This window comes from Geotrypetes seraphini, chromosome 13, assembly GCF_902459505.1.
Source record: "Geotrypetes seraphini chromosome 13, aGeoSer1.1, whole genome shotgun sequence".
NCBI lineage: Eukaryota > Metazoa > Chordata > Amphibia > Gymnophiona > Dermophiidae > Geotrypetes > Geotrypetes seraphini.
This window is the reverse complement of record NC_047096.1, coordinates 66686570-66708726: the sequence shown is the minus strand read 5'-3', so window position 1 is coordinate 66708726 and position 22157 is coordinate 66686570. Positions and strand designations below refer to the sequence as shown.

Sequence of the window (22157 nt, the reverse complement as noted above, 5' to 3'; positions counted from 1 at the left end):
GGGTACTGAGCACCTCCAGCACTGAGCAGACTTGCTCATTTGTGTCTATGGAATGGTCATTTGTACTGTGCTCGATACCCCAATCATTTTGGAAATATTGGCCCTTCTGAATCAGACCAGTGTCTCTGACCTCAGTCTCTGCATAGCACCTGAAGCAGAGTGTTGCTTAATATAAAATCTGCCACTGAGACCCTTCTCTCACTAACCCATTCAGAAACATTGCTCTGCAAGAAAAGTGTATCTCAGAACTCCCTGCATCATACCAAGTGGTGGAAACTCTTACGATGATTACTTAGGAGATGCTTTGTGTGTGGAAGGGGGGGATGCTTTTGCTGATGAAACCACCTCCTTTAATTGTATCATTTCAAATTCTTATTGTTGTAAGGGGGAAGAGATAGAGTCATATCTGTGGGCAGTAAAACTTCCTATGAGTGTCGGCGCATTTACCACCACTGCCGGCACTAAAACCCGCACTATGCATTCATTAAAAAGGGGGTATATTTTTAATAGAAATGTACATCTAAACCTTGAAAATTACCCAGGGCTGATGAAAGCTCTTAGCAGAGAGACTGACACCTGCCAATCATGCAGACTGAGGTCATCAGAAAACATGGACACATAGGGAGAAGTCATTCTCCAAATGAGTCAGCTAGGGACCAGTGAGGGCCTACCACATTCCCCACCCCGACATGCATGTAAAGGAAAAATATGGACAAAGGGCAGCATTTGAGTAAATTAGAGGACGTTCTAGATTTCCCTATGCTTTATTGGTGGGTCTTTTTGCAGTCACCAGTAGGGTGGTGTCATCAGTGTTGAAACTGCAAACTATGTTTGGCTTAGAGTTCCATAGTAGGGCAAGGTTACAGCCTAGCAAAGTGGTTTCCAAGCTTTTCATATATGAACACGAGAAAGCTCTGAAGGCCACTGAAAGATTTCAGTCTTACACATATTACTGATTTTGTAAACATAAGAATATAAGAATAGCCTTACTGAGTCAGACCAATGGTCCATCAAGTCCAACAGCCCGTTCTCACGGTAGCCAATCCAGGTCCCTAGTACCTGGCCAAAACTGCCTTGACCTGCTTGTTCAGACTGGGTATTAAACATTAAAAATTAATACAAATATTGATTCTACAACACTTCAAGGATACATTTAAAAAAACTCACTTCATTACGGATTCTCAGCAGTAGTAAATTCTATGAATTAGACATGCTTAAGTGATTGTTTGCAATTACTATATCAAGTGAGCAAGGTTGAAATTAGTGCATTTATAGATTTTGAAGAGCATCTTAGCCAACTGTTTGAAAGCCACAGTGGAGGTCTTTGGGAGTCCCATGTGGCCCTGGGACCATGCATTAGAGACACTGGCTTATCAGTTGACCATTCAGATGCCATATGACTCCTGTAGTATCATCTTCTATACCAGTGAGACTGTCCAGGGATCATTCTGGCCTTCAATTTTATAGCCTGAAATAGTGATTCGCTATAATGCTTACTTACTTCTTTCCTGGCATATAAGGCCTTCCTTTATTTATTTATCTGTATCCACGTACAGCCACTTGCTCACAGCACATGCCATAAAGGAGGCATAGCTTCATAGTTACAACAGTGAACCAAAGAAGTCAGAGTTCAAATCCTGTTTCTCCCACTGATTTTCCTTTTTAACCTTGACCAAGTCACTTCACCCTCCATTGCCTCAGATACAAGTGATATTGTAAGGCCCCAAGGAGAAGGGATTCTCCTATGTGTTGAATGTGGAAAAAAAACTCCTTGAGCCTAGATTTGGAAAGGGAAGTAGTCATATTTCAAATCTATACCCAATCCCAAGACTGTCTCAGGAAATCTTTCAGGTCCTTATTTAACCCTTTCAGGACCATAAGGATCGTAGGCCAATTTTTGTGGTTTTGACGACATTTTTATGGTAAAAAGGGCTTGCAAATGCCAAAAAATTGATTTTTTTTCTGAAATATCATTTTTTTAAAAAAAAAAATCACACTTCTGGCTTATGGACAGTGTGGCAAGTGAATCTTCTCGTCAATCTGGCAACGACGCTAATGAATGAATGTCGGAACCAGTTTGTTTACATAAAGGCAGTATCATATGGAATCCGTACATATCAAATTTAGAACTGTAGACTATCCCAATCAAAATGTATAGGATTTTAAAGTTATGGGACAAATATGTCCCAAAGATCAGCAATGCTTTTAATGATGGCTGCAGCGTTTAAATCAGACTTGTCCAACTTTTTTCTGTCAGAAGCCACATTTTATGTTTTGTAACATTTGTAAGGCTAAAACACACACATGTGCTCTCATGCACTCTTTCTGAGAATCATGTACATAGCCACTCTCAGAGAACGCCCAGTCTCTCTCTCTCTCTCTTTCTCATGTCCGCACCATTTGTACCCTTTTCTGCATGTCAGTGTTTTACATGCAAAAAATGTTTATAAAATTAACCCCCAGAGGGCCTAAGACCATTTCTGAAGAAGTTAAGGGGTTCATAGACAATTGCGCGCAAGACAATCGCGCGGACAACCGAGCGTGAGACAACTGAGCGCAAGACAAATGAGCGGAAGACAATTGAGCGTTAAGACAAGTGAGCGCAAAGACAACCGAGCGTAAGACAATTGAGCGCAAATTATTGTCTTGCACTCAAATGTCTTACGCTCGGTTGTCTTTGCGCTTACTTGTCTTGCGCTCAATTGTCTTTGCGCTGAGTTGTCTGCACGATTTTGTCCGCGCGCGATTGTCTTGCGCGCTTTTGACCCGTCACCCGTTAAGGCATATGGTTAAACATGGAAATCTCCCTGTTCTTTTTCCATGCATAGAACTAGTATCTTCTCTCAAATCCTCATATTCACATTAAAGCCAAAATGAAGTGGAATCATAGGGAACATCTTCACAGGTAACATTCCATACTATAGACCACAGATAAGCTGTTTATTGTACATAAAATTTGAAATCATATCTAGGCAGACAAAAGAGAACGTATTGGACAAGGAGTTTGCTCTAAAAGATTGATTGAGCTATCTTTCACCTTCAAGGCGGCCTTAATTTGAAATTCTTTTCCTGAGACAGATTTCTTATTTTGTATTTAGAAAGAGTTTAAAGGCTTTCTGTTTATAGGCATAACAGATGTCTGGTTTTCAGCTTTCTATTTTTTTTTTGTTTGTATATTTTTTTATTTGCTTTCTGGTTTTGATTCTTTTCTGAACTACCTCGGGACTTTTTTTTGAGGGAAGAAGTGGAATTATATCTTATATAGAACTCACTTCTGGGGTTGACATCCAAGGTAGCAACCTCATAAGAACATAAGAATTGCCATAATGGGACAGACTGAAGGTCCATCAAGTCAAGTATCCTGTTTCCAACTCAGGTCCCAAGAACCTAGTTAGATTGCAAGCAAAAAAACAGATTTTATGCTGCTTATCCTAAGAATAAGCAGTGAATTTCCCCAAGCCATTTTAATAATGGCCTATGGACTTCCCTTTTAGGAATTTATCCAAACCTTTTTTTAAACCCCACCAAGCTAACTGACTTGACCACATTTTCGGCAACAAATTCCACAGTTTAATTACACGTTGTGTGAAGAAATATTTGCTCTGGCTTGTTTTAAATCTACTGCCGTCACCTAGATTTGAGGGTACAAATCACCCTCATCTTTGACATACTCTCTCATAACACATTGGTACATGCTCTGGTCGGTCCTTCCACTCCTGTAACACTTTTTCATACTTAGAGCCAGGCTGGAAGCAGCCCTGCTCTGTCAGGGAGAGGGCTTCATCACTCCTTGCACCTCCTTCACCTGGCTCCAGTTATAGACACTCAATGAGATTCCTGCTTCCACAGTGTGGCTCCAGCTTGTAAAATAGCTGAGTCCTGGTGGGGGAAGCAAGAATCCTGCAGAGCTTCTGAAGATCGAGTTCGAGCACTTGGTGGCCCAGGTTCTGGCTTGCAGGCCATAGGTTGGGCAAGCCTGGTTTAAAAACAAGGGCTGATTGAAAAGTAATGGTTTTCATTCCAAGAAGTAGACGTGGCAACACTGTGCTGGGTCGAATTCATTCATCGACATTTCTAAATCTGCAGTTGGACTGCCATAGTCTTCATTTTTGGGGTCACAGTGAGAGGAAGAACTTCTTATGTTTTGTCATGATAGATGAGGAAGTCGTGTTTGTGAAAGTACGCCACAGGCGTGTGATTGAATTTTGTGTTAAACTTGGAAAAAGCGGTAATGAAACTCTTGAAACATTACAGTGAAACCGTTAGCCGTGCTGTGAACTCGCACAGTCTTCCTCATCTGCCATGACGACACGTACAGAGTTCTTCCTCTTGCTGTGACCCAAAAATGAAGACTACAGCAGTCCAACTGCAGGTTCAGAAACGTCAGTGCATCGGCTTCACAAGAGCCAGCACAGCTTTGCCACGTCTACCTCTTGGAAAGAAAAAGCGAGGCAGTCTCATTACTTTTCAATCCGCCCTCACAGGTGTTATCTAGATTGCGATGATATTTAAACCACTATCTAGATAATTTTAGTGCAGCAATTTTGCCCAGTGACCACTAGCCACACATCAACTACTCACTGTTCAAGTGATGACTCCAACTTAATTAGGCTGTACTAACTTCACAGTAGGAGTAATTTTAAAATGGATTTGAGCATTTAGAAATGTTTCTCACATTCAAGTAAGCTCTTATAAAGCCACTTGGGGCAGCAGAATGGGGCAGACCACTGGGCCATGGCCCTAACAATATTTTTCCCAATGCTGCATCATCAATGATATAACCTGGAGATGGGGACAGAGATTAGTTTGGCCTCACCAACCAAAAAGAAGTTGTGCTGTCCTGCATAGCACCTTCATTTATGCAATCTAAAAGTTATCTAGGGGTCGACATTCAGCTGGCAGCGGTTAGCGTTTTGCCAGTGCTAAACCCAGAAATTCAATGACCATGTCTGGGCACTGGCACTGAATTGCTGGTTTCCAGAACTGGCTAACACATAGCTGGTTAAGTGTGGTCAGGGCAGGATTAACCAATAGGCCAAGTAGGCAAGTGCCTAGGGCCCGAAATAGTCAGGGGGGGCCCAATGAAGGAGGGCATCAACATTGTTTTTTCCAAATGGCGATGGGCCCCTCCAGCATCGATCGACAACGCGGGCCCCCCCTCCCTAATCTTCAACACGGGCCCCACCCCAATCGGCAACACAGCCCTCCCCCATCGACAGAAAGTAAGACAAGCAAGCAACGCAGGTAAGAAAGGCAACGGGAACTGTAATTGTGCAAGCGGTGCTGCTTGCCCAAAGCTTCCCTCTGACGCAGCTTCCTGTTTCCGCCTGGGCGCATGGTGGGGCGGGGAAGGGGGGCCCAGTCTACTTGTGTGCCTAGGGGCCCTCGACGAATTAATCCTGCCCTGAGTGTGGTATTCATCACTTAACTGGCCATGGGTTGCCCCATATAGATAGGACTGTGTTTTATGCAGTCTTATTTATGCTGGCTGGTTAAGTGCTGAATATCAGCATTTAACCAACCAAGTGCTGACTCTGTTCCTGGAATGCCTCCAAAATAGCCAGTTTTGAGTTGGGCACTAACTGGTTAAGTGCCACTGAAAATGACTGGCTAGTCCCGAACAGGTAATTTAACCAGCTAGGCTGATTAAATCGTATTAAATATCGACCCCTCCCTAAAGCAGTGTCTCTCAAATTTCTTTAGCTCCAGCATACTAAATGGAGCAAATGTTTTTCGCGGCTCATTATAATTGAAATTATAAAATTGCAAAACCAACAAAAAATTAGATTTGATAGTTATTTATCTAAAGTTCTTTAAGCTATGTAACAGCGGTTAAACTAAAGTAGATAGAATTGAATGTGATGGATGTGCTTGTTTTTGAGTGCAAATTAACTCAAAACGCGGCTTGATAGCTGACAAGCAAGCAGTCATTTCATCATCCACCAACTGCAGTCATTCTCTTTTTTTCAATTTAATTTCTATCAGAGCTTAAAATCCAAGTTCGCAAAGATAAGATCAAGACGCTTTGTTGCTCAAGTTAGGAAAAGTATTGCATAAAAACTAAAACTAAAATTACCTGTCAAGAACCAATCACATCAAAGAATGATGCTTGTCTGGGCGGTTGTACCTTATCCACGTAGACGCACATTGACAGACTCTTGTGTACGTGACATACATGTCATCTATTCTAGTGTATACGTATAAAGAGAATTTTTAAAAATAAAGTAAAATTCTGGAATCTCTCATGGCATACCCAGAATTTCTTTGGTGCACGCGGTTTGAGAGACACTGCCCTAAAGTTAGACGCTTAAGTCCCATATTATCTAAACGGTGTCTAACTTTATAGTAGCATTCTAGAAATTTCTATACGTACACTGGAATCCTGTTATAACGGTATCTCTACAAAATAAGTGCGACTTGGGCTACTATGTGGCTTGACTGGTATAAAGCTGACCCTTTTTTATACAAGTCATTAAAACAGCTTCTCACTTACATAAGAACATAAGAATAGCCTTCTGGGTCAGAGCAGAGGTCCATCAAGCTAAGTAGCCCGTTCTTACGGTGGCCAATCCATGTCACTAGTACCTGGCCAAAACCCAAAGAGTAGCAACATTCCATGCTACCGATCCAGAACATAAGAACTGCTATACTGGGACAGACCAAACAAAGGTCCATCAAGCCCAGTATCCTTTTTCCAATGGTGGCCAATGCAGGTCAGAAGTATCTGGCAATATACCAAATGAATAAAACTGATTTTGTGCTGTTTATCCATCTTAATAATGGCTTATGGCGTTTTCTCTTTGGAAATTATTCAAACCTTTTTTAAACCCCACTAAGCCAACTGCTTTTACCACATTCTCTAGCCACAAATTCCAGAGTTTAATGAAGAAATATTTTCTCCGATTTGTTCTAAATTTACTACTTAGTGGACCCATGTAATGGGGCAGAAATAGGCACCTATGCATACACTAGTTCCTTCAGGGGTTTCTGGTCTCAGTGTGTCAACAGATCTCACCTTGTGAAATGGGGTAGGTAAGTTACTACTTCTGACAGAACTAAATTTACTGAACAGAGTTGGAAGAATCACTATGTCAACAATAAAAGCAACTCGCTTCTACTGCAAAAAGAACTAGGAAGACTTTCTCAGCAGATAAAACAAGGAAGAAAAAGACCTGTGTGCCGTTTGTTAATTCCCCTGGAAAACTTTGAGGTCTTTTTTCTCATTGCTGAGGAAACTCTGGGACTCACCCACCATTTTTGGTGTTCCCCCTGCTATCCCCAAAACCATTCCTGATACATTCTTAAATAATCTACCAGAGGGCAAAGAGTTTCTATCCAGAAAGTCACCAGTAAAGGCAAATTCATAAAAGGGAATAGACTAGGTGAGAAACCAGGCGGTCACACAAGGAAATGAGAGAGTGAACTCACACTCTGTGCTCATCTCACTAATGAGCAGGTGGGTGTGGGCACAGTTGGTCTCTAGTGTGATTATTGTGGCCTCTTGTTCTCCTGTCCACATTTATCCAAACTCACCTTCCTTGCCCTTGGAATTTTCGTGCCAATCTTCAAGCATTTTGCTGGAGACTTGGACTCAATAGAAGGACTTCTGAGGGCTCTAAATTATAGAGACACCAGCAAAATACAAAGTGATGCCCATTCTGGAAGTGACTCCAGCACGTTGCCATAAAACCTAGACAGGGATATATGTACATGGAGGGGACAATTAATTTTACCCCACACAACTGAAAAAGATCAAGTGTTCTGCCCCTTCCTTTTAATACATTAGCTGAACCACTGGGTGTTGTTCCATTTCTGCTTCGTTTAGTCCATGAAGGGTTGTCGCAGTATTCAATCTCTCAGGCTGTCCACCAGCGCTTGGCAATCAATGTCTCCATTCAGCTCAGGGATTCCATGTATCTTCAGACCACTTTTCTGGTCCACACACCAACACTTTCCACGCTGCCCATTCAAAGCTGGATGACACTAAGAGAGAATGAAAATAGGTGTCGCTTTGGTTAAACATAGCAGGCAATGAAAGTTAGCATGAGATTAAAGACCCACAAAGAGATCATGCTACAATGATGGGACCATCAAATAACTTTAAACAGATAAATTCAGCAACAGATAATATATAAATTTTTGATTTCTTATCTGAGGAAGTTGCTAAGATGGGCTGGGAGGCAAACGGGGAACACAAAAGGGGGAGGGAGTGCGCTTTGGACACAAGGCATGAACTTGGGAGAGAGGAAGGGAGGGAAAGAGATGCTGAGGTGGGGGAGGGAATGGGTTTTTGGACACAGAAGGCATGGACTTGGGAGAGAGGAAGGGAGGGAAATAGATGCTGAGGTGAGGGAGGGAATGGGTTTTTGGACACAGAAGGCATGGACTTGGGAGAGAGGAAGGGAGGGAAAGAGATGCTGAGGTGGGGGAGAGAATGTGTTTTTGGACACAGAAGGCAAGGACTTGGGAGAGAGGAAGGGAGGGAAAGAGATGGTTGTGTACACGGGGAATAGAAGAAAGGAGAATTTTTGGTCATAGGGAGGGAGTGAGGTACAGACAGTGGCATACCAAGGTGGGGGTGGGGGCGGTATGCCCTGGGTTTATGCCCCAAAGGGGTGCACAGCTGGCCATCCTCCAGTGTTCTACCTAGGCTGGCAAACTGCGTCTCTTTAGCCACTTGAGTGCCACCGCCGCCATTGGGAACAGGCCGGTGCCAATTTCTCCCTGCTTTTCCTTGTGGGGCCGACCAACTCTTGCCACCCGCCAATCACTGCCTGGCTGGCCCAGAACGTCCTCTCCGACGTTAGAATTGTCGTCGAGTGGCGAGAGTTGGTCGGCCCCACGGGGAAGAGAAGCAGGGAGAACTCGGCGCCGGCCTGTTCACGATAGCGGCAGTGGCAGCCTATTCCCCAGTGGCGGTGGCAGCATTTTCCCAATGGTGGTGGCATAGGGGAGGGTAAGGAGAAAGAAAGAAAGGGGGGGACAGGGAGCCAGAAAAAAAAAAAGGGGGCTGGGTGAAACAAAGAAAAATGGGGCACAGAGAGAGAAAGAAAGACAGACATACAGAATGAAAGGGGATATGGAGAGAGAGAAAAAGAAAGAAGGGGGCAGGGTGAAACAAAGAAAAAGTTTGGGGAGGGAATGAGGTCTGGAGGAGAGAAAGCATACAGGAGGCTGAAAAAAGGGAAGAAATATTGGATGCACAGTCAGAAGAATAAAATGCAACCAGAGACTGATGAAATTACCAAAGGTAGGAAAATGATTTTATTTTCAATTTAGTGATAAAAATGTGTCCGTTTTGAGAATTTATATATGCTGTCTATATTTTGCACTATGGCCCCCTTTTACTAAACCGCAATAGCGTTTTTTAGCGCAGGGAGCCTATGAGCTTCAAGAGCAGCGTGGGGCATTCAGCGCAGGTCCCTGCGCTAAAAACCGCTATCACGGTTTAGTAAAAAGGGAGGGGGAATATTTGTCTATTTTTGTATAGTTGTTACTGAGGTGACATTGCATAAAGTCATCTGCTTTGACCTCTTTGAAAACTCGCGGAATATAAATGATAATTAACATTTTCTCTGCGTACAGCGTGCTTTGTGTTTTTAAAATTTTATTGTTGGTAGATCATTTTGACTTGGCCACAAAGGTAAGGGGGAGGGAGGGGAGCTGCTGAAAGAGTCTACCTTGACGTAGTTGCAGGCTTACAAATCTTTTGGTCAAAGAGTGCGGCGACAGAGAAAAGTATGTGTGTATTCGGCCCATGGAAGAAGGGGGGAGTCGTGGGGGGGGAAGGGGTGCGTGGGGGGCCCAATAGGATTGCTCAGTAAGGGGCCCAGAAATTTCTGATGGCGCCCTATGCCAGGGAATCAGGGAAGGAAAGATGCCAGACTGTGGAGTGAGAAGGAAACAAAGGAGAAGAGAGAGATGCCAGAGCATAGGGGAGGGGATGGTGACAGAGAGAGAAAAATGGAGAGGTGGCAGAGCTGAAATCAATCATGTACAAAGGAGAGAAGATAGACAGTTTATTGAAGGAGCATAGAAAAAGGGAAGATGCCATATGGAATGGAGAGAGAGCAGACAGTGGATGAAAGACAGCGAGAGGACAGATGCTGGCTAGAATGAAGAGAGTGAAGACAAGATGATTAAAGCAGAAATGACAAAAGGTAGAAAAAAGATTTTTTTGTTGCTTTAAAATAAAATAGTATTGTAGTTGTATAAAACTTTTATAAGCAGAAAATAAGGTAATCTTTTTATGGGACTAATTTTAATACACTTTTTACTAACTTTTAGAGACCAAAACCCCTTTTCAGGTCAGAACAGTATAATGTAATAGCAGTATACTATATTGACCTGAAAAAGGAGGCTATGGCCTCTGAAAGTTAATTGAAAAATGGATTAGTCCACTAAAATGGTATATTCTTATTTTCAATTTTTGTTTTATTCCTATTTGTTAATTTGTAAAGTGGTGATTGTCAGTAGTTTCAAATTTACATCTGCTATATTTATATTTTGCAGAGTATTAGGAGGTTGTGTGTCATTGTTTTTGTGGTGTTTCACTATATGCAGTTTGGCTTCTTGGTGGTTCAGTTTAACCTTTATCTACATGCCTCGACCACCAGAGGGCATCCGCTGAAAATCAGGGGAGGGAAGTTTCATGGAGACTCAAGGAAGTACTTCTTCACCGAAAGAGTAGTGGATCATTGGAATAGACTCCCACTCCAGGTGATAAAGGCCAGCAGCTTGACGGATTTTAAGAGAAAATGGGATACTCACGTGGGATCTTTAAGGGAGTATATTCAGGGGAGGGGATACTTGGAATGGGCAGACTTGGTGGGCTATAGACCTTTTCTGCTGCTTTTTTCTATGTTTCTATTTCTATTTTTAGTTTGTGATTACTTATTCCATACTAGGTGAGGGTGTATCTGTGTTCTGTGTATGTGAAAGACATGATTTTCTATTAGCGTTGACTAACCTTGTTTGGCGAAATGCATCGTTCATGGTTTTTGGGAGCACTTTGAATAAACCTGATTTGAATCACCTTATTTTCTGCCGATCTTCTTTTGTTTCATGTTAGATTCTTTGGTGGACTGCTTGCCTTGTTGTTTCGTTACAAGTTAACATACATAGAAAACATAGAAACATAGAAAATGACGGCAGAAAAGGGCCACGGCCCATTAAGTCTGCCCACTCTAATGACCCACCCCCCTACATGGAGTGGAACGTACTAGAAGAGTTACAGATTTGGTTGTTTATACATACATTTGGGTTACAATTGGTTCACATAATAATAATAATAATTTTATTCTTATATACCGCGGAAGCCATAATAGTTTGAGGCGGTTTACAACAAGAAGTGCTGGACAATCAGGGAATAAAACACAATATAAAATCACCAGTACGTACATACAATGTGAAAGTAGAAACAGTAAAACCTTAACTTACAAATCGGTTTCAGATGCTGGCGGTATATAGTAGGGATTAAGCCTTGAAAAAGCTGTTCAAGCGAAACATGTCGGCACTGACATCCCTAGCCAGAGACCACTTAATTACAAGCTAAATATTGGTTTAACCATTGGAAAAGTTATAAAATAGAAAGTATAAGTAAATTAAAAATTAAGCTCTTTAATAAGATTAAAGAACAAAAGATCCAATGAAGATTAGACACTTGGAGGGGCATAATCGAAAGGGACGTCTAAGTCCGTTTATGTCCATCTCGCAAGTCATCCAAAGTTAAAAAGAGCCTAAGACACATTTTCAAAAGAGACGACCAACTGTTTTTTACTTTTGAAAATCGTCTAATTATACGTCCTGCCGATCTGATCGTCCAAGTCACTAAATCGTCCATCTTTATACCACATTTCTGTCCAACTTTCCGTCCAAGTCCAAAATGCCTAGAACAAGTCCTGTTGGATGTGGGAGGGGTCTGCAAAGTGATGGACTGAACACCCAGAAATGGCACCTAAATAGTGGGGTACCGTACAGGGCACTGCTGTGAACTTCACAAAAAGGGTGCCATGGCTTCTCCTCACTACAGCTCCCTTATAGGTGACGGTGAGCCCCACAAACCACCTCCAAAATCTCCTAGACCCACTTATCTACCACCCCAATAGCCCTTATGGCTGCAGGAGCCACTTATATGCCAGTCAAAAAGGGTTTTGGGGGTGTATAGGGCAGTGCACATGTTTAAGTATCAATGCAGTGATTACAGGGGCTTATGGGCATGGGTCCTCTTCTCTTTGGGTCCCTAACCCATCCCCAAGATGACTTAAGCTGCCTCTGGGCTGGACGACTAGGCTTTCCTATGCCAGGAGGCCAGGTGATGATGGTCTGGAGGCTGAAATTTAAAGTTGTGAATATAATTTTTATTGGGGTGGGGGGGGGGGTTGGTGATCACTGGGATAGTGTGTGGGGGTCTGTGTTTGAAGTGCTTATCTGGTGAGTTTAAGTGGGTTTTTGTGACTTAGACCATGTTTCACAACGTCCAAGTTTCGTCTACGCTAGGCTGTATAACTTTCGGTTATATGTGCTGTATGACTAAGTCTAAGCCGGCCCACGTCCTGCCCAGCTCCCGCCCTCGACACGCTTCCCGAAACGCCCCATTTAGCTTTGATCATTCAGCGGCACTACGAAGGCCTAGGTCATTTAGAAATATGTCCAAAACCCGTTTTTATTATCGGCACTTGGACGTTTTTGAGAAATGTTCGTCCAAGTGACGACTTAGGCCGGTTTTTGGACGTTTTTCTCTTTTGATTATGAGCCCCATAACGCTTAGGACAATGAGAAATATAGAGTCCTGCTCCTGAGTGGTGCCGCTGAGGATCTTTACAAAGGTTTGTGATAATAGCGGGGGGAAAATCATTCTCAGCTAAAATTGGAACTTTTACAATATATTTGAACACTTTTATATATGCATGGAAAGGGTTCAGAGTTAAAGTCCTCGGTAAGTAGGTGGGAAGGAAGGGAGATTTGTTCAGAGATATTTGGGGGTTGCATAGAAGAAAAACTGTGCACTGGTGTGCTAATCTTTGTTATGAATTAAAAAAAAAGAAAGAAATACAAGTGGAAATAAAGAAGTAAATAAGAAAACAGATAAATGGGGGTGGGGCGTGGGCAGGGCAGGGTCAAGGGGGCCCAGTGTACTTGTGTGCCTAGGGGCCCTCGAAGAATTAATCCTGCCCTGCATAAGAGATAGCTGGCTCCATAAACCCAGCTATTTAATGTTGATGCCCAGACGTAGCATTAAAAAAATACTCACCGCCACCAGCTGAATATCTACCCCTGAATGTGTAATGTTTTTGCCCACCCTCACCCCACCCCACACTGTTATGCTCCTTTTTTGCAATTAAAACAGCAAAAGTTATATGTATGGGGAGTTTTTTAAGTCACATATCTAGTCAGCACACTGACAATTAACTACAATAGTTTTAAGTTAAATATTTGAGTCACCTGCTTGGGGTGGAAATCGCCATTCCGGTCACAGTTGGGGATGGGGATATTGAATAGATCTTCTTGTGTACGAGTTGTAGAGGCAGCAATTCGATCCATTGCTCTGTGCAGCTCACCGTGGCAGGAACCCTTCAATATACAGTTAAAAGGAGATGTAATCAACCAGGAAAATCTATCACAACTTCTGCACATCTCCCAATTCTATGTTTTGAATTTCGGACATCTCATCCTCAAGGATTGTTAACTATGACAGTACAGGAAATCCCCCTTGGCTGAATCACCTCCCGGACGCTGCTTCCCCATCACCCATAGACTGTAACACTAGAGGGTTTCCATATGTCCCTGCAACCTCTTTCATTGCACACTGTAACATTAAAGGAGTTTTTGATATAGCCTTCAATTCATAACCCTACTCCCCACTGCCCACCTACCTAGCCAGCAGATTAAACGTTCCCCTTAACTGTATCCATGACATCCTGTTTCTGTCTTGTCTGTTTAAGATTAGAAGCTTTTTGGAGCAGCGACTGTCTTCTTTGTGACTCTGTACAGTGCTGCGTGCGTCAGGTAGCGCTATAGAAATAATTCATAGTAGTAGCAGTGTGAAGAGTTTCAGTCTTTGGGAAGCAGAGCTGAGATTGTGATGTCATAATGCCTCATTCCACCAATAAGAGGCAACCTCATCAGTGATGTCACAATGGCTTGATTGTCCCATACTCCTCTCTGCCCACCAACCCAGCCAGCAGATTAACTGCTCCCCTTAACTATATCCATGACATCCTGATTGTCTGTCTTGTCTGTTTAGAATTGTAAGCTTTTATGAGCAGGGACTATCTTCTTTGTGACTGTACAGCACTGCGTTCATCTGGTAGCGCTATAGACATAATTAATAGTATTGGCGATTCCCCTGATCCCCATGCTGTATCATTAGAGGTGTGCATAGGAGCCACCTTTTCAGAATGATTTGGGGATGCTATATCTAGAGTTACCAGACGTCCAGATTTGCCTGGACATGTCCTCTTTTTAGAGGGCATGTCCGGGTGTCCGGGCGGCTTTTCAAAATCCGGCACTTTGTCCGGGTTTTGAAAAGCTTCCAGCTCAGGAGCTGCGTCGGGAGGGCACCTGCGCATGTGTAGATGCCCTTCCGACGTGATTCCCGAGCAAGAGGCCAGGTTGAGGGGGCGGGGCTGGGGCATGATCTGGGCAGAACAGGGTGGGGTTGAGCAGGCCTGGTAAAATCTGGTAACCCTCCTTGGACAGACTGAACCATTTCCTCAATATTGGGATGCTCAAGCACCTACTGTTCAAAATGATTGAGGGTGTTAAACCCAATGGAAATTATCCCATCATTGAGATCATTGAGTCATAGAGTTCACTCAATATTGGGGGTGTTCAAGCACCCTACAGAGATGGCTTTTATGCTCCTGTGTCCTGGGCTCTGCTCATCGCTCTCCCTACACTGTAACACAGTGACGGGACAAAAGCACATGAGACTTTGGTGCGCCAACATTGCAGCACAGACAATTCCCCAGTGCACCGCCTAAAAAGTTACTTTTAAAGAGCTCCAATGGGGGGAGTGGAGGGGGAGCCCTTACTTCTTCGCGCTGCCGTTGGGGGGGGTGGGTGTAGGAGGTGCAACACCCCACATTATAGAGAAAACTTAACTTTTCCCTAAAAAAATCAGGAAAAAGTTAAGTTTACTCTATAATGGAGAGTTCCAACCCCCCCAACAACCCCCTCAAAGGCAGCACAAAGAGTATGAAATAAACTGGGGGGGTTCCCCGCTTATACCCCGCGTTGCAGCTCTTTAAAAGTAACTTTTTAGACAGCACGCTGGGGTCTTGCGCCAATTTGTCTGCACTGCAATGTCAGCGCACTGAAGTCCCGCGCGTGAATGACTATGAACCTTGTAACATAGAGGGGGGGGGGTCTCCCAGGCTGATACTGATGTCTCACCATGATTCTTGTTTCAGGTGGATGATGGTTAACATTAATCTTCATCTTGCCATGGTTCTGATATCTGCGAATTTTCGCTAGGTACTTCTGCAGGCATACGAGATCCAGTGGATTGCAAGGGTTTATGATGTTGTTTGGGAAAGCGCTGTCATCTTTAAAAAGAAAAAAAAAAGAATTATTAAAAAGTGAAGTCCTGACTACATTTGGTTTTTCTTGTTTCATGCTCAATGAAATTTGAGTTTTCTTAAAGAAAAAGAGAGAAACAGCAGCAGGAAGGTCAGTTATTCCCTGTGTGCTGGAACATTTCTTGTTCTACGGCCTGCCGGAACTGCTGAAACTGTGCCATTTATTCTCCTAAGGAGCACTTGTGCTAAATTTAGAGTCCATTAAAACTTTGGCAAAAGAATTTTGCAGGCTTCTCATACCCTGTAGATGTTCATGGGGCAAATAGACTCTTTCCCAGCTGCTTATGCTCGATACCACAATCTCTGAACAATAGAGGAGCTCTTCCAGGTACCTGAACACTTCCATAGAAAAACCCTCCCCACTATCTAGACTGCATTTCACCAATTCAGATCAGAAGAAAAGCTCTCCCAGATACCTATGCTCCCATCTGTAGTGATCCATAGAAGAACCCTCCTGGCAGCCTGTGCTCTCTCCCATAGCCTTGGACCAACAGAGAAGCTTTCTTACCTGACCCATTCTCCCTCCAACTCTAACCAGCATAAAACCCATCCTAGCAGTCTCTGCTCTCTCCCTTAGCCTTGGACCAAGAGAGAAGCTTTCTTACCTGACCCGTGCTCCTTCCTACAGTCTCTAATTGGCATAAAACCTCTCCCACCAGCCTGTGCTCTCTCCCATAGCCTCGGACCAATAGAGAAGCTTTCTTTCTTGACCTGTGCACCCTTCCACAGTCTCTAACTGGCATAAAACCCATCCTAGCAGTCTCTGCTCTCTCCCATAGCCTTGGCCAAGAGAGAAGCTTTCTTACCTGACCCATTCTCCTTCCAACTCTAACCAGCATTAAATCCATCCTATCAGTCTCTGTTCTCTCCCATAGCCTTGGACCAAGAGAGAAGCTTTCTTGCCTGACCTATGCTCCTTCCCACAGTCTCTAACCGGCATAAAACCTTTCTCCGCAGCCTGTGCTTTCTCCCATAGCCTTGGACCAACAGAGAAGCTGTCTAATCTGACCTGTACTCTTTCCCATAGCCTCTAGCCCAGAGGTGCCCATAAGGTCGATCGTGATCGACCAGTAGATCACAAAGGCAACGCGAGTCGACTGCGGAGCCGCGATTGACTCGCATTGCCTTTGCGTTCTGTTCTTCCTGCTTCCCTGACACCAGGGGAGTACCCCCCTTTCTTTCTGTCTGGCTTTCTCTCTCCCTGCCCCCCCTTTCTTTCTGTCTTTCTCTCCCTGCCCCCACCAAGCCACCGCTGCCGATTTCTCCCTGCTTTCTCGAGACCAGGTGCGTACAAGCACCAGGCCCACAAGCCTTCCCCCCCCCATGTCAATTCTGACATCAAAGAGGGCACAGGGACAAGGCCATCCACTGCCCCATGGAGCGGTGAATGGCTTTGTTCCCGCAGTTAAGGGAGGGAAGGCGCGCAGTCACTGATCGCACGCTGCCCCCTCCCTCCCTCCCTCCCTCTGGCCAAATCTATCTCCCTACCTCCCCCTTACCTTCACGGCGTTTTCATAAAAAGCTTACTGAAGCCGGCAAAGCCTGCCTGCCTGCAGTCGCGTGTGTGGGGGTGGAAGCTTCTCCTCTGACGCAGCTTTCGGTTGCATCAGAGGAGACGCTTCCGCCCACACACATGCGACTGCAAGCAGACAGGCTTCGCCGGCTTCAGTAAGTTTTTTTTACGAAAGCGCCATGAAGGTAAGGGGGAGGGAGATAGATTTGGCCGGAGGGAGGGAGGGAGAGGGCCATGCACAATCGTGAATGCACGACTTCCCTCCCTTAAGTTTCAATTCTTTACTAACGCGCTGAGAAGGTAAGGGGGAGGGAGGGAGATTCTCGGACCACTGAAGGGCAGTGAGGTAGCGAGAGGGAAGGGTGGATGCTGCGGGGAAGGGGACGGGGCAGTGAAGGGGACATTCTCTAGTTGGTAGATCATTTTAAAAGTAGCTCGCAAGCCAAAAAAGTGTGGGCACCCCTGCTCTAGGCTACAGAGCAGATACATATGATTAGTCTGTTCCATTCAAAGGTCAATAGCATTGAAAATAGCCAAGCACCAGGAGGTAGGGTGTTATGTGTTTTGTAAGTCAAAGAAAAGCCAAAAACAGTTCCTAAACCTTCATGAGCTTTTCATTCCTTGGTTCAGATGGCTAAATAAGAACAGTAAGGTTTTACTGCCCAAATATTAAAGTGAAACAAATAAATCAGAGGATCCAAAAAGGAGAGTCAACAATAAAAGTCAATTTCAATTAAAAGTTTTATTAATACAGTGTCACTAAAATTGATTATTGCTAATCTTCCTTTGGATACTCTGCTTTGTTTGTTCTCCTGTTGGGGATCCCTACCTCATTTGCAGACCAAACATTATAGCCATGCATGAATTATCGTCTGTTCTCCTTTATGATATGAAGGTGATACCTAGGAGTTACCCTGTCTGTGAGGAGAGATTTACTTATGTAAGGGATGCAAATAAATAAAATAAAATTCCCAATGGAGCTGATAAGGGTAAAGATAGCGCAGGAATTCAGAGAAGATCCTTAGCCATGGGGAAGATTCTGAGATAAGCACATACAATATCCTTAGCTGTGTGTCGGGGGGGTGAGGGGGTGAAAGGTACAGCTTAGGCTAAGCACAGAGGATCATTAGATGTGGGACTAGTGTCTGGGGCTGAGGGAGTTAAAGGTAAAGTTTGGGATAAGCACAGAGGATCCTTAGCAATGGAGGTAGTAAGGAGTAAAAAGCACGGGCAGGGCCAGTGTTGGAGGGTGGAAAGCAGAGCAAATGTCCTTGGCCCCCATCCATAGAAGCCCCAAACCTGCTTAAAGGTGAAGGAGTCTCAACCTGCCAGTAGACCTTAGGGCCCTCTTTCAAGTTTCTGCCCTGGCTCTGGCACATCTAGCACTGCCCTGAGCCTGGGATTAGCCCAAAGATCCTTAGTTGCAGCAGAGTGCAGGGTAAACCTTGAAGTCAAATAGGAACATTTTGTTATTTTGAATTCTGCTGCAAATAAAGCATCATACCACCTTGTTTTACCTTCTTTTTGAGGAACCAGTTCACTACTAGTCTTTATTGTACAATCACATTTGGGTTTCTGTTTGGCCTCCAGCTGCTCCATGTCTTTCCAGCATGCTTTTGCTAGCAAAATTTTCCAAACAGCTTGTGTCCAAGTTTCCATGCACTAATGGACAAGTTGGAATTTGTATTTGTGTCAGAGAAAGAACCATCACAGGGCTAAGAAGGAAGAGAGCTGCCCTGGAGACAGGTCTAACATACCATGGAATTAGAAACTGCACTGTTTAGTTTCTCACCGGCCCAGCTAGATTATTCTTTTTTTGGATGTAATGAAAAAAATCATGCCAATTCTGACATGGATGGGTTAGTTTGGGTTTTTTTCAATCTAGGGTAGAAGCTTCTGAGGGACAGCAGTAAGCAGCTGCAGTCGAAGCAAAAACTGAAACTCAAAGAACCATTTTTTTTTACAGCATTGTTGTGGGAGGCCCGCCCAGTTTCCATCCAGCACCCCTCCCTGCTGCCTGCCTGCATGTGACACAATAATGTCACGCGCACGTGTACCATGGCATTGCCCTCCTGCCCGACGGCGATTTTGAGGGAGGCTTTTCAAAACCCGGACAAAGTGCCGGGTTTTGAAAAGCCATCCGGATCCCTGGACATGTCCTCAAAAGGGAAATCCGGACAACTGGTTATCCTAGTGCTGTTGGAATAATCATGATTGTTAAGTTTAATTATCAAGATCTCAGGAGGGAGGGCAGGGCTTCAAAGGTGGTATAAGGCTGCAGGCTCACCTAGGATATTCAATACCAAAACACCAGCCTTAAGAAACCAAAGGAGCTCACAAGAGCAGGGCAGGATTAATTTGTCGAGGGCCCCTAGGCACACAAGTACACTGGGCCCCCTGCCCGCCCCACCCCACCATGTGCCCAGGCAGAAACAGGAAGCTGCGTCAGAGGGAAGCTTTGGGCAAGCAGCACCGCTTGCACAGTTACAGTTTCCGTTGCCTTTCTTACCCACGTTGCTTGCTTGTCTTACTTTCCGTCGACGGTGGGGGGCTGTGTTGCTGATTGGGGTGGGGCCCGCATTGCCGATCAGGGGGGGCCCATGTTGCCGATCGATGCTGGAGGGGCCCATCGCCGTTTGGAAAAAACAATGTTGATGCCCTCCTTCATCGGGGCCCCCCCTGACCATTTCGGGCCCTAGGCACGTGCCTACTTGGCCTATTGGTTAATCCTGCCCTGCACAAGAGAGGTGTCATCCTGGAGGAATTCTGCATTAAAGCCAGTCGATAGAGTCAAGCCCAGGCTTGGTGCAAAAGGGTTAAGCATCCTAGAAATACCTTTCACCCTGTGCCAGCGCTGCCTCCTCTGCAATTACAGAGAAGGGCAACCAAAATAATAAGGGAGATAGGGCAACTTCCCTATGAGGAAAGGTTAAAGCGGCTAGAGCTCTTTAGTTTGGAAAAGAGATGGCTCGGGTAGATATCACAGAGGGCGATAAAGGGCTCCTTTTACTAAGGTGTGCTAGCGCTTGCTTAGCACGCGCAACATTGCCGCACGCGCTACATGCTAACGCCTCCATAGAGCTTGCGCTAGTATTGCGCTGTTTTCTTTGTGCCTGAACACTTGCGAGCGTTTCTTGACATGAAGAAGTTGGGTACTGGTAGTGTTTAATGTGAAATGAACATACACTGTGTAACGGGAATTAGAGAATGACACGGTGACAAAATTCATCACCGTTCCCGCGGATAACCGTGGGAAACCATCTTCATGTCATTCTTTAAGGAGAGAGGGAAGAATCAGAGTATGAATGGCCACAACCACTGACCCACAAGCTTTGCTTTGAAGAATGCTGGTGTAGAAGGACCGAGGTTGAAACAGACACTACAGAATAATAGTCTCTGGTATCCAGAGCAGATATTGTGATGTCATAATGCCTCATTCCACCAGTGCCGAAGAGCCAATCACATCAGTGATGTCACAATGGCTTCATTATCCTTGGCTCACATAAGAATCAGAGTATGAATGGCCACAACCACTGACCCGCAAGCTTTGCTTTGAAGAATGCTGGTGTACAAGGACTGAGGTTGAAATAGACACTAGAAAATGACATGGGTTTATTTCCCGCGGTTATCCGCGGGGACGGGAACGGTGATGAATTTTGTCACCGTGTCATTCTCTAACGGGAATCTCTGTTAAGCCTTTTCCTTTCTATTATTATTGATATTAGTTTCTCTTCACTGTTTCTCGGATCCTCTCTATTCATTGATGGTGGTCTAAGAAAGTTCAATTTATTACCTTGGGAATTTACGTGAATGTCTTTTATGGGTTATTTCCTGTTTTTCTTATGCAAGGATATCTTGTGAATTATGTGAAAATTTAATAAAGAAATAATAATAATAATAAAAAAAAAAAAAAAAAGATTTGCCACTGCTGGGTCAGACCAGTGGTCCATCGTGCCCAGCAGTCCGCTCTCGCGGCAGCCCTTAGGTCAAAGACCAGTGCCCCATTTGAAGTCTAGCCTTACCTGCATATGTTCTGTTCCAGTAGGAACTTATCCAACCTTTTCTTGAATCCCTGAAGGGTGTTTTCCCCTATAACAGCCTCTGGAAGAGCGTTCCAGATTTCTACCACTCTCTGGGTGAAGAACTTCCTTACATTTGTACGGAATCTATTCCCTTCTGAACAATCTCTCTTTCTCTATAAGAGAACTGATAGGTTTCAATCACTTGTTTCCTCTTTCAAAAAATACTAGGACCAGTGGGCACAAATGAAGCTACAAAGTGGTAGATTTAAAACCAGAGAAAACATTTCTTCTTTCAATGTAATTAAACTCTGGAAATCATTGCCAGAGAATTTGGTGAAAACAATCAGCTTAGTAGGTTTAGATAAAGTCCATAAGCCATTATTAAGATGGACTTGGGGAAATCCACTGCTTATTCCTAGGATAAGCCGCGTAAAATCTGTTTTACTCCTTGGGATTTGGCCATGTACTTGCGGCCTGGGTTGGCCACTGTTGGAACAGGATTCTGAGCTTGATGGACCTATGATCTGTCCCAGCCTGGCAACTCTTATGTTCGTATTCAATTTTAGGGTCTCAGTCCTTCTTCCCACCCACATTGCTGATGAAATGCAACATTTCTGATTGTCCTAACACCACCTTGCCCAAAACAATCCTGTAAGTTTTCAAGTTTTATTAAAATTTTGATATATTCGCCTATCCAAAGATTTCTAGGCAAAATACAAAAATAATGCAAAATTGTAAATCATAATGAGAAATTTTCCAATGGGTTAAATTTCCCTTTCCTGTGGGTAAACATATACAGTATACTAAAGGGGGGTGACTGTCAGGATCTGACTGTATTGCACTGATTTCAGCTGTTCTTTACAGCTTCCCCCCCACCCCCACCCCCACCCCCACCCCCAGAAGCTGCTGCACTCGGTGACTATCTAGTCTTACTTAATGGTTAAGCTGGCTCTAGTCAAGCCACAGACATGAATCTGGCTCTGTTTTTTCCCCACTGCATGCATGAACAGCTACAATTTTATATTTCTTAAGGAAATCAGA

The 22157-nt window shown here is 44.1% G+C and overlaps 1 protein-coding gene across 1 annotated transcript in view; it reads right to left on the bottom strand.

Moving 5' to 3' along the window:
• Window positions 1-6126: 6126 nt before the first annotated feature.
• IGFBP4 (insulin like growth factor binding protein 4) overlaps window positions 6127-22157 on the bottom strand; it is a 57320-nt gene continuing 41289 nt past the window's right edge. Inside the window, exons 2-4 of the mRNA XM_033917390.1 lie at window positions 15397-15548; window positions 13444-13572; window positions 6127-7983 (exon numbers count right to left, since the gene is read on the bottom strand). Of these exons, the coding sequence (XP_033773281.1) occupies window positions 7849-7983; window positions 13444-13572; window positions 15397-15548 (416 nt within the window). The 3' untranslated portion in view covers window positions 6127-7848. The remainder of the gene's footprint in view (window positions 7984-13443; window positions 13573-15396; window positions 15549-22157) is intronic.